This window comes from Falco punctatus (genome assembly GCF_963210335.1).
Source record: "Falco punctatus genome assembly, chromosome: 4".
NCBI lineage: Eukaryota > Metazoa > Chordata > Aves > Falconiformes > Falconidae > Falco > Falco punctatus.
Genome location: NC_137583.1, coordinates 29,708,064 through 29,721,147, shown reverse-complemented (window position 1 = coordinate 29,721,147; position 13,084 = coordinate 29,708,064). Strand labels below are relative to the sequence as shown.

Genomic DNA, 13,084 nt, shown 5'->3' with positions numbered 1-13,084 from the left:
TGGTCTCCCAAAAACTGTTTTCAGGAGATAATATCCTCACAGATTGTGCGCGTTATCAGTCAGTGCCGAATCCTGGCAGCGCTGGGGTCTTGCCCAGCTGCTCTCTGCAGTCTAGCTGACTTTTGCCTTCTCAGCTCTGTAGGAAGATATTCTAAATTTCCACTTAACACTTAATAGGGAATATGGTTTAACTATTTTCCGATAAAGTTCTCCAGTGATTTTGACGGGTTGGGCACCATGTGGAAACCAGCTGCAGGTGACATTAAGTAAGCAAGGTTTCCCGTGTCTGGAGAAATCCTCTTGCATCCTACCTTGTCTCTTTTACAGCGTATTAATGTCATGTCAACCAAAAGAAACTGCTGCCACCTATATTTTTAAAAATAATCTTATAAGGATGTTTCTTATGCAATCACTATATAATATATATATATATAATTGGAACTATTTTCAGTTTCCTCATTGACTAAGCTAGCTAACTCTGGTCGCTGACTTGCCTCTGAACAGCGCTTGCGTGTTTCATACTGTCAATAAAACACTTAAATAGCCCCTCATTTTCCGTATTTGTTGTTTCATAGGCATCCATGCACCTTTGGTTGACAGTCTGTAATGTCACCGCACACCCAATCACACTCCAGCCTATGGAGGTTTCCAAGGTAACAAAGCCACAGTTGCACAGAAGGGAGAAAACCAAAAACAAAGCAAAAAGCCCCGTAGCATTTCTATTTGCTCAGTAGTTTAAAAAAACACTAAAAAAAGTAATCCTCTAGAATAAGCTGTCTGGATTGTCATGCAAAACAGGTTTATCTTGCTTCTTGATTTTCACCGGAGCAGAGGGGGGTATGGGATGGCAATTTAGAGAATTCCTTGCTGGGAAGGGCCGTTATTAGTACCTTGCTCAGAGCAGACTTTAGCAGATACTTGAGTAACATGAACAGAATAGTCAGTTCCTGCCTGTTCTGAAGGGAGCACAAAGAAAACGCGTTGTATTGATTCTAATAAGCAGGTTATCCTTTCCAGCGTCAGTGCTAATGATGGGGAAAGGCTGAAGCTAGTGCAGCTATATGCATTTCATGAAAGTTGCTTCTGAAAGACCCTGGCCTTATTTACAACAAATTAGTGTTGTTTTTCAGCTGGTATAATGGACTAATTGGTACACAGATTATCAGCAGGTGCTACTGTTTTAAATTCCCTCGTTGTGTTCATGGCAAGTCCAAGTGACACTATTTCAAGTGGCAGCAGCCCATCCAATAATGCTCCCGGTATTTCTCCTCTTTATTATGTTGACTTCTGGCAATCTCGAAAGAACTTGGCTTAGGTACAGAAATTGTATTAGTTTTGTGGATGAGGATTTTTCTGCTAGGGATGGTCAGAAATCAGGTGGCTCCATCAGTGTTACAATACCCATCAAATCATGTGTCAGTCTTCTGGTTACAGCTTCTTCTCAGCGTTTCTGCTTTGAGCTTCCAGCCTTTTAGTTGTCTTTATGTTGCTGTGTGTCTGTGGGAACATCAGGTATACCAGTAAGGAGCCACTAGAAGGTTGTGAAGTTTTTTCTCCATATGCTTATGACACCTCAACTCAGCTGTGATCCATCTTTCCAGCAGGGAATCGTTTCTTTGGGGGGTGGCTGAGTGTGTCCGAGTCAGTAAGAGTGATGGTGGATTGGGGAAGGAGTCAGAAGACGTGGGAAAGGCAGTGGCAGCGTTGTGCCTTTGATGAAGGGAATATATCCCTGATAGCTAGAGGAGTTCACACCTTCAGGTCCTGCTTCTGGTGAGTAATCCATAACCACCTGCATCTGCTCAGAATGCAGAGACTTTTATTCTGGATGCCCACATCATCCCCCAGCTTCCCAGGGACTTGTTACCTTAACGTTAGACTATGGAGCTGCAGCATAATCTTCGGAGATGTGGGTTTAGGGAAAGCGCAACAATTTATTTCTTGGTAAGAATGAAGGAGACCAGGATTTGAGGTTCTTTTGGTCTGCAGGTGAAGTTGGTTGTGTCTGAAGCCAAGGACCAGCCTGCTGGAGCTGTTGCTGCCATACCTGGCCATGCTGCCATATCTGCAGTCAGCAGAGGCACTCTGGCTGGAGCCCCTTGCAAAAACGGAGAGGGTGGCACTGGCAGGATGCTCCCCACATGGTGCCAAGGCTCTGGAGCCGCTTTCGGCACCCACTGGCTGTCAAGCAGCCCAAATCTGGGGATATTCCAGGCATGCCGCAAAAACCACCTGTTCAGGCAGGTCTTTGGGGGGGAGTTGGGGGTTGGGTTCCCGAGGCTGGAAGCTGCTGCAAAAGAGTGTTTTTCTAGGAGATAGGCTTGCTGAGTTCCTTCTGGAGTAATTATTAAATGCTGGTAGGGTTTTGTTGTAATAGCAATTACATGTCAAGGCACCTGATGCTTTGCCTTCTTAAAATAACCAAACAGTACGTAATTCCGAAAGAGCCAAAGCATAGGGTAGCAGTGGAAGGAAAATTCTGCAAAGCTGTAAAGAGCTGCTTTGCTCAGACTTTTGAAAAACTCTGAGAAAAATTTCTCAGCTCTGTCCATCACCCTCTGTGCTGGAAAATGGGCACGAAATAGCATCGAAGCAGCTATCTAAGCAAAGAAGTGGGATGATGGATGCTGTGCCCTTTTCAAACGATGGTTTGCAAGGCATTTGAGGATTGTTCTTCAGAGACCATTAAAAAGGAGCTTTAGAGGAGGGAGAGACTGGTTGTGTGGCAGGCAGGATCAAGAAGGATGTGTGTTTGCTGTGTGGTGTCATAGATCAGAACGATACCAACCTTTTGAAACTAATTGCGGCAACTAACAGTTACGAGCTGCACTTACCCGTCTCTCTCTTGTATGTCTTAGGCAGCTACTACTTTGATATTTAATTGCCTTTAGAACGGGCTATGCAGATTATTGCGGGGGGGGGGGGGGGGGGGGGGAGGGGGGAGAGGAATTTTGCATGCTTGAAGCAGAGATTTTGAGAGAAGCCATGAGAAATGGAAATAACTGGGTAGATGTTTGTGCGCTGTATGGGATGTGGCTGTTATTGGTGGGAACATTAGTGAGAACAGAAGGAAAATGTGTGCTTAGGTACTGCGGCCAAGGCTCTGCCGCGGTCTCTGTACTCGGAGGAGATGTACGAGCCCTCTGTGATTCCACCAGCTGTATTGCAGCAGCAGTGCTTCAGAGAAGGGGCAGATGCACAAACCTGATCTGGTTACATCTCAATAAAGCTCCCGCTCGATGTTGATATGAGCTTTGAAGCCATCCAGCCACCATGCATAAATGTTTCAGGGGTATGATCCACTCTGAACACGTGGCTGTGCCTGAGCCATCCCGAGAAAGCCACCCCCTGCCTGGCTGTTCTCCTTTTCCAGATTTCACATTCTCCTTCTTCTGTCACCGCTGGTTGCATGCCTTGTTGTACCACCAGTAAGTAGCTGGAACATACAGATAGAGCTGTTTGCCTGGAAAAAAAAAAAAAAAAGCCACATGATTTTGCTTAATTTCTTTTCAGTGATATAACTTTTTTTCAATACATCACAAGGTTTGGAAGCCAAATCCAGAACGGTGTGCCGGTGGCCTGGTGTAACCAGCACAAACAAGCACGTCTGGCTAACTGGGGTGCGTTTGCACGGAAGGCGTTCTGTCTGCCCTTGCATCAGAAAATAGCGATTCTCAAGTTTAATTGCAATCTTTTTGATTACTTGATTGAAAGCTGCTGGGTTCCCTATGACATCTCTATATTTCCCTGCATCTTGTGTCAAAGTAGGAACTCCTGGCTCCCGCTGCAGTGTTCTGCAGTGAATTAGAAGGGATTTCTCTGCATCTCTTTATCACCAGCATCCATCAGGGGACTCTCCCTCTAGCAGCAAAACCAAATACAGCCCAGCACGTATTGCACTTGGACTACAACCCTTCCTACCCTAAAATTACAGCTTTTGTCAGCTGGTGATGTTCAACTTATCCAATTTCTTCTAGAGTGGAACAGGCTAGATCATAGAGGCTAATGGCTGAATATTTTATTTATTTATTTATTTCTCTCCTGATGCTCCAGGCCACTGACTCGGATTATGAAGACGAGTTGCCAAAGCACTCCTTTGTGAACCATTACATGAGCGACCCTACATACTACAACTCATGGAAGCGGCAGCAGAAAGGCGTGAAGCACCCAGCATCCTACAGATACGAGGAGTGTGCCGCCAGCGAGGCAGAACCCTATTTCCAGACTGTCATCACGACACAGAGCTCAGGAGGGGTGTACACCCCAACGGGACAGCCCGCGCCCGGCTCCCGGACTCCAGTGACAGGGTTCTCCTCTTTTGTTTGAGCCGGGGCTGGAGGATACAGCTGAGCCACCGGCGGCACGCAGGGGGACCCGGCACAGTGACTGTGTGTGCGACCGGGGCGCTGAACTGTGGGTAACTTCTCTATCAGGGTAGAAACAGATGAGAACACGGATGAGGCTGGGTGGGTTGTTTTTTGGGGTTTTTTTTCTGAAGACAATCAACTCTAAAAAAGATGGAGCTGAACTAGCTGAAACTTTTGTTTTAGGAAAAAAAAAAAAAAAAAAGAATTCTGAAAAGTGATGATTTTAACCACTTGTGAATAGTAGGGGTTTTTTAACCGCTTTTTGTAACACTGCTTCAGGAAGCAGCTCCCATGCCCTTCTCTTCCCTCTTTCTTTCTCTCCCCTCCTTCTGTCCCCCTGTTCCCAAACAAGGAGGTGAATTCCCTAGATGCAATGAGTGACTCTGTGATGTGATTTGAAGAGAAAACATAAAACCTCCCAGGGTCCTTTTTCTTCCTTTTTCTCTGCACTTTTTTTTTCTTTTTTATTTTTCCCTGTCATCAAGGCCAAGTAGGAAAACATAGAAAAGGGATCATTTTTTACACGAAAAGCAGACGCCTCCTCTCTCCTTTTCTCATTGCTGCTCCCCACATTAGGAGCACTGGCTGATCAAGTGTAGGCTCAGATGTGTCACTGTCTGCTCTAGGCTCACTACTGGTGTATTTATACTGAATTACTGACCTGCTTTTCTGTTTTTGTTCAAATGGGACCTGCTGAATTCTTTAAATATTCCAACTCCAGGGCCTTTGGAAGAGGAGATGGCTCAAAAGAGCACTGTAGGCAGTGGTGAGTGGAGCAAGTGGGAAGAATTCAGATGCAAGGTCAGTTTATTTTTGGTGTGGCTCTAATCCTCCCTGGTGGACTGCATGTGCCATTTGAAGGGGTCATTTTTTAAAAGTCAAAGGACTCAACCCAGCAAGCTAGAGGGATCTTTCAATTAAGATTGCAGTGACAAGCTAGAGAGTCTCCTAATTGATGAGGTTTTTGATCATTAAAGTTATTGTGCCCTGTCAATAGAAGTTGAACATCCTTTCTTGCCCAGACTCTGCAGTGCTGCTTACTGGTCTGTAAAAAAGCACACAGCAGCTGGATTTTATTTTATTTTTTTAGTACAAAGACATGTCACGCAGACTGGGTGAGTTTTGGTGTCCACAGGTGCCTTTTATTGATTCTTCAGCTTCATATCTGGGAGAAGTAACAAAGTGTCTCCAAATAAAGCTAACCAGGTTTTTCAAGCATTAGGGTCATGAATTACCTTGTGCACGTTTACAGTCTGCTTTGTGCACTTGGAGCTACAGCCTTTGGAAAGAAGAGAGGGGATTTTTAGTTTATTTTCCATCCTTTTGTATAGCTCCCTTTTTGTTTCCTTCTTTTCTATCCTTTTCCGGAGTCTGTCATGTTTAGCAGCAAGTTGCTTACTAGCAAGGAAGTTGTCAGGGGGTTAAAGAATCCAAGTTCAGCCCTTGGACCTAGCAACAGTCCTGGATCCAGACTTTTTACCGCAAGAGTTTGAAAGGTGAACTGAGAAGCAGACAAGTTCTTGCCACTCCAGCATCTGGCATTTCCTCCCAAGGTGGATGAAGGTCAGCCAGGAAAACTGGTGTCCTGCTGCTTGCTAACCTCCCATCAGGGCAGGTGTGAGCACTGTTACTGTTGTGAATTGTCCCTGTCCTCTCTGGAGTGATGTGGGACAGCTGTGGCTCGGGGGCAGGGCGGGTGTCAAGGCAGGCTGTTGAAACCCACCTGGTGCTGATGATGGTGGCTGCCTGTTCCTGTCCATGGGGGCTGGTTAGAAGTAGCCTGGTGGCATCTCACCTGAGCAGTTGAGGTCCAAGTGCAAACTCAGCCTTGCTGTGACCCGTCAGTGCCTCTTGGACAGGGCAAATTATCTCTGAACTGCCATCACTCTTTGGCACTGCCTCAGAGCACTGCTGCTCCTGGTGCGTACAGATTCTGGATAGCTTTGGCGCTGGATTGCTGTTCCTCTCCAAAGGCTCCAGAAAGAAAAAGTTCAAAACCAAAAAAACTCTAGTGGGTGTGTTTAAGGGCTTTTGAGTTTGGGATAACAATCCACAGCTCATTAGATGGCAAGGGATACGCAAAGACACAGGCTTGAGCCAAACCCCTGTGAGCCATCCCCCTCTCAGCACCTGGATCGGATGTATGTGGGATGGAGAAGGGGCTCCAAAGAGGATGAGCTGGAGCTTACTGTGAAGAGGAATGCAAAGCAAACAAAAAACCCACTGCCTTCTGTGCACTTTGACTGTTCTCTTAAGCCATATGGACTTTGCTTTAATTACTGAACTGCCAAAATTTGTTTGCAGTCTGATTTTTTTCGTTTCTTAGACAAAATTATCTACGTGACTTTCTGACTTGTTTTCTTTCTCCTTTGTTATTTCCTGCATCAGATTACGTATTTTAAACACCTTGTTTTATATACGTGTGACATAGCAATGCAGTTGCTGATGGGATTTTAATGGCGCTTACCCAGCAGGTATGAGAGGTAGTGCTACAGGAGGAGCTTTTCAGGGACCACTAAGGACTTAGGGATATAGATCGGTAGAAAGTAGATCGAACACCGAAGAGTTTGCTCCCAAGGAAAGCATAGTGCGAGCAGCTCCGTTATCTGCTGAATATTGCCGGATCTGAATTGATGTAAGGTGCAGTCGCTCCCTGGGGCTGATCTGATACCACACTGAGCAAAAAAGCAAGAAAACCATGGGGAATAAAGGAAATGGACTTCGTGGCCACTGCTCCACTGAAGGACAGTACGGGGAGCAGCACAATCTGTATGAAGCAAGGAGAAGAGACTATTCCTTTTTTTTTCAGAACCACCTTCAACTAAAAAGCCTGAGCTTGCTGAGGACCTGCCAAGTTGGCTGTATGGCCCTTTTCTTCTGACTGCCACTGAAATAACAGGTTAGGTGTGATTCCTTTAGGACCTGTTGATCCAAACAAAGGTATTTCTCTTCCATTCCAGTCCACACTATTGTCACTCCCAGTTATGTTTTGTTTAGGTGCTGGCTTTTCTTAAACGTGGGTTGCTTTAACTTAGGCAATCGCAGAGTGTGGATGTGCACTGCCTTGCTCACCCCTAAGATGAGCATAAGATTTGTGTTCTGCTGCCCAGGATATGTATAGCTACACGCATGATGCCTGTGCCTTCTTGTTAACATGCTGTACTTGTAAAATATGAATAATGGGTAGATTTTATTTACCTTAGATATCAGGTAAATTGTTCTATCTGGAAGGAAACACTCCATCAGTTAGCAAGAAAGCTCTATTTCATAGCTGTAATCTTTGAGAATCGCAGCCTTGAAATACGACTCTTAAATGTTAGTTGTCATGTTACAATAACTTCACCCATCAAATCCACTTCTGTTTCCATCATCCTCTTTAGAACAGTCTTGAAAAATGAAGACTTATATTTAAAATGCCTTCTTAGGATATTTTATTTGTATTTATTTATTTACTTTCCCATGTTTCTCAGGTCTCTTGGTGGCTGTTACTGAAAAATAAAAACAGCGTCATGAAATGACCAAGGGAGACGTTTCAGGGAATGGTTTAATAGGAGCTCGTTTTTCACGCAATAGCCATGGAAATGTCCAATTGCCTGCAGGAAAAAAGTGCCCAAGTCTTCACCCACCCACCCCCCAGGGCTGAGATGTCAGAAGCCACCACTCTCAAAAATGCTCCCAGCACTCCCAATGGCACCAAACATCAGGTTGTCCCTATCATAAATCACATGCAAGAGTGCACATAAGTGAAGGAGCTGTAGTGTTGCAGCCCACTCTAAGTGGAGCATTTTACCCCCAAAAAAGGCCATACCACATATGGTGTGTCCCCCACCATCACCCGCACCCTTGGGTGCGCTGTTTTCCATTCCATCTTTTAATGCCCCGATGATGGTGCAGGACCAGTGCTGCACGGGTGCAAGCAGCAGCGGTGAGGAGGGACAGGAGAGGGCATTGTTCTACTTCCATCGGTGACAATCTCTTCTTCCCCACCCCGGGAGTCACCCCTGTGGAACCCCTTCATGGGGAGGGCAGAGAGAAGTGAAAGCAGAAGAGCAAAGGCTTTCATCAGCATTTACTAAAGGAATCACACTGCAGGCAGCGGTACCACTTTTGGAAGCAGTTGGTATTACTAGAGAGGAGAAAAAAAAAACGTACAGAAACAGAAACTAATCCATTACCCAAAAGGAATTTTTTTTTCCTCATATTTTGAGTGTTAAAGCCAGTGATGCTTTGCAGATGGGCCAAGATCTCATTTTTCCTGCTTATACCCAGGTCTCTGCCAGAATCTGCTGTAGCAATTGTTTAGAATAAATATCCAAGTCTGTCTTGACATGGGGGTACATTTATTATCCTTGTCATTGCTTCCCTCAAGAACTCCATTGGGTCATCCAAAGATTATCCAATCAGCTCTCCAAAAAGGGAGGAGAGAGATCTGTTTATACATACAGAGCGCTGGTGTCTTCTCCTTGCTCTTTTCAGATGAGCAGGGCAACTTGTTTCAGAAAAACCCTTTTAGAAAAGGAATTTATCAGGAAACTGAAAACACAACATACCCACAAGAAAGATAACCTTTGGCAGGGCCATTAGACATCTTGAAGACCTAGAGACCTGTGATGTGGAAGGCTGGATATGATCCCAAGACCTCCTATCTTTAGTGATCTCCTTTATCCATAGCAGCCAGAAGGGCACATGCAATGAAGGGTTGTGTTTGGAGAGGAAAAGCCATCACAGAGCAGTTGCTGGATGGGCAGGTTGTAATGCAAACACTTTCATTCAACCTGGAGTTCCTGCTAGTTCCACCACACATCTTAGGTTGTTTCTATAGGTTTTTGCCAGCAGGTGTGGAGCCCCTACACCATCGTGGCGTTACCAGAGGTCACATGGGAGGAGGTGTGCTGCGGTGGTATTTACACAAAGCCACCAGCATGACAATGTGGTTGTACAGTATCCATTGAAACCTGACAGAAAGCCACCCTTGAACTAGAAGCACATCACCCCAAGCCTGAGCACGTTGGGCTGGGTGTGGGCTTTCAATGGCTCCACCTGACAAGTCCCTGCAGTTCTTTGTATTTGTGTTTTCCTTTGCTTCTCCCCCACATCTCCACGCCCAACCCTCCCAGACAAATAAAGCTGGCTTGCACTTTGTGAAGGTGTAAAGTTTGCCACCCCTGGTAGTAGAGAGCCACAACCGATAAGCACACATGTGACACGTGGGAAAGGTGAGGTATGTTTGAACAAGGAGTGAGGTACCACTGCGGCTTGGCTTCCAGGCTCTGACTCCGAGTTTTGTCTTCTCAAAGCTCCCACCTGCCCATTTTAAATGGCCTTGGAGCCTCCAGACTTGGCAGGAAATTCATGATTTTGATGCTGTTTGATCACTGTGCACTTTCTTGGGGCTTGAATTGCTGGATATAGAGACTGGAACGATGCAGAGCTTGATATCAAAGTGTTTTCCCATTTATCTCCGATTCTCTAGATCTTGGAAGGAGACCTTTCTGCTACCGCGGAACGGTGGTATTCTGCTTGTGGGGCACCTGGGAGGTGCCACCAGCGCTCCCCCACCGATGCCATCATGCTCCCGGGCAGTGCTGGGACCTGTCACGGTGCAGTGGGAGCTCTTGAGTAGCAGAAAGGTGCGAAAACATGGCATTATGGTGAGTTTGTAGCCAGTCAATTTGCCACTCTTGGGATGGAGTCCATCCTCTGGTTTGGTATCTGCTGTCAGTTTAGGAGTAGGACCACCTTACACAGCTGTGTTTGAGTTACCCTTCGGTGTACTATGGTTATTGGATCGTTGCTTTTGATTGAGTGTCTCCTTGGGGAGTTGCCCTGGATTTTTGTTCCACACCTCTTGTTGGCCTCACCTTCACCACACACTATTTTATATGAGAAAGTTACTTCTTCTTTTGCAAACTTGCTTCTAATTAAAAGAACCCTTTTTGAAATGTGTGTGTCCTCGGTACATTTATTTTGGGGAGGGGAAAAAAAAATCTTTTCCAGCCTTTTCTGTTATGTTTGGCTTGAAGAAGTTTCTGGATGTCTTGCCAGCATGCTCACGAGTTAACAGCTCAGGACAGTGAAAATGTAACACAGGCTGAAATTCCTCACTGTTAGTTCTGGACTGTAAAATCTTATAACTCCTGCTGCTTTTCAGCTCAACTGACACTCTCAAATAGTTTCCACCCAAAATTTGACCAGCCCCTAAATATTGCTTTATTCTGCAGTGATAAACTTCCTCCAGATCCTTAATACAGGAGAGTCAAAACCCATTCAGAAATGGAAACCTGGAAGCCTGTGGGGCCAACATTTTGTATGCCTCCATCCTCCTGCAAATAGTATTTCTCCCCCCCCTGCAGCATTGTAGCGGCTGTTAATGGGTTACCACATCCCATAATGGGTTCCCACATCCCACAGACGTGCTGGGGCTGGGGAGGCTGGACCCGATCCCAGCTGGTGGCAGTCAGGGCAGCTCTGTTATTCCAGGGTGGTGGCTGGTGCTTTTCTCCATCTGAGCATCTGGCCCGGAGAAGTAAACTAAACACAGTCGGGTCGGCTACAGCTCTGGTGGGAGAAATGAGGGCGAGAAATCAATGTTTTCCAAGTGGGAGAGGGAGGAGATTAAAAAAAAAAAAAAAAAAAAAAAAGTCAAACTGCTAAGGAAAGAACTCATATTCTCCTACTTCTGAAAGGGGTATTATAAATAATGCAGTGTTGTATAAATACAGGCAGCCCTCTGCGGCTGGTAGCTTGTAATAACCCAGAGGTACCAATGTACCCATTTTGAAGATGAAAATCCTCACACCACATCATTTCATGAATGAGACGTTATTCTGCAAAATTGCCATAAGAAGCAGAAGTGCTTTTTTGAGGTCAGTCGGCTCCAAAGTGTATTGTCCTCCCACTTCCAGCCCTTACTCTTTGCAGGACGTGTTTCCTCCGCATATGTTTTTGTGGTTGGGATTGGAGTATGGACAGAAACACGAGAGTGGATGGGAAATGTGCCACGGCATTTGTAGCCTAAACAATACCAGCAAAAACGGATTGGTTTCCCACCCTGCCTCGAACAGCGCAAGCAATGGTTTGACTGAATTGAGTAATCTGGGCTTTCATTACTGACCCTTTTCCTCCTTATTTGTCTTATTTGTTTCCTCTTCTTCCCTCTGTGTTTTTGCTGCAGGGTTATTTATTTTTCTCCTTGCCCCTTTTATTTTCTTTTTTTTTCAAGCCTGCTTCTTCTTGCTGGGTTTTGTTTTTTTCTCTCCTCCTCTTGCCTCACTAATTATTTTCATTTCAAACCGGCATTTCCCACCAGATCAAAAGGAACTTTATCTGATCACATGTATTTGTTCATTTCTACTGTGCCCCAAGAAGAGGAGTCCTTTTGCTTTGCTGTCTTGTTTCCTTGGAAATGCGGGGCATGTGCCTCTAAACCACTGTGATGTGGCTGCTGACTTCCCAGGCCAGTAGAGACCTTCATTAAGTAGGCAATTGGCATATTCATCACCATTTGTTAATGAGTTAAGATAATCCTAAACCAGCTGAGTCTGGTGCGTGGAGCCATTCTGCGAGGTTTTACCAGGCAAATCTCTCAGCAGCACCGAAACCCGCGAAATCATTTGCAGAATCAGAGAATCTGCACCCGCCCGCGGGGAAGCGAGCTAGCACAAAGCGTCGGTGCGTGACAGCGACCGAGGGTGTCTTGGAGGAAGAAGGGACCAACGTCCACAGCGTCATTCGAAGGTACTTCCCTGCATTGTGCAACTGCCAGGGGCGGTTGGGATAGGCGTTCTGGCAAAGCAGCAGTGCACACAGCCATGGGCTCCTTCCTCACCCTGAGCCCTGGCAGTCTGAGCTCACGCGGATGCTTGCACTTTGTGCGCTCCAAACGCTGCTGCAAATAAGGCTAAAAGGCAAGGCCGGGGAAAAAAAGCGTGTGTAATATAGCCCGGGGCCTTGTGCCAAGAGTGATAAAATGCCTTACAAACACAGGTGGCCTTGCCACAGCCCTGTCAAATTGGGCAAGATTAATATCCTTTGGTAGGGGGAAACTGAGGCACAGACTGGCTTTGCCTGTGGGACCAAGCTGCAGTCTGTGTGGCTGGTATCCCTGTGCCCAAGTGGCCTCAATTCCAAATGTCCTCAGTGCAGGGCAAAGAAAACACTGTTTTCTTACAAAACATCAGGATGAGTTATTTTTGGATCTCGATGAATTGTCTGTTTTCCAGCGCTATCATTCTTACCCTACCAGGGGAACATGACTGACCTAATTAGAGTCTAATTCCGACAGCGCAAGACTCAACTTGTAAATACAAACTTTTTTTAAAAAAAATTTGGGTTATTTTTTGTGTGTGTACAAGAGGATCTGACTAGAATAAACACCCCAGAGGTGGGGGGCAAGGAAGGAGCGGGGCAATTAGAGTCATCAGAGAAGATGAACTATGGAAAATTTGGGATGAAGCAGGGCAGATTTCCAGACTGATTTATGAGACTATGACTTAATCTGCCAGGAGACTGTATCCTCTGGGATTAAACCTCATGTAACTTGATGGAAATTAGGAAATGTTTTACCCCCCACCATGGAAAGGGCTGGCAGAGGAAGGATTCAGCATTTCAATCCTCCATCCAGCAAAAACCATCCAGGGTGATCGATGAGGTCACTTCCACTGATCTGTAGCTGTCTCCACATCACAGAAGAAATCAAAGAAGCGAGAAGAAGATAG

At 45.7% G+C, this 13,084-nt stretch overlaps 1 protein-coding gene across 4 annotated transcripts in view; it reads left to right on the top strand.

The window, feature by feature from the left end:
- The window catches only part of SDK1 (sidekick cell adhesion molecule 1), a gene marked incomplete at its 3' end in the record, with an annotated part of 406,390 nt that extends 402,064 nt beyond the window's left edge, over positions 1–4,326 (top strand). For all 4 annotated transcript variants that reach the window (XM_080382366.1, XM_080382367.1, XM_080382368.1 and 1 more), the window contains one exon: positions 4,054–4,326. In XM_080382366.1, coding sequence (XP_080238492.1) covers positions 4,054–4,326 — 273 coding nt within the window. The remainder of the gene's footprint in view (positions 1–4,053) is intronic.
- Between the last annotated feature and the right edge of the window lie 8,758 nt (positions 4,327–13,084).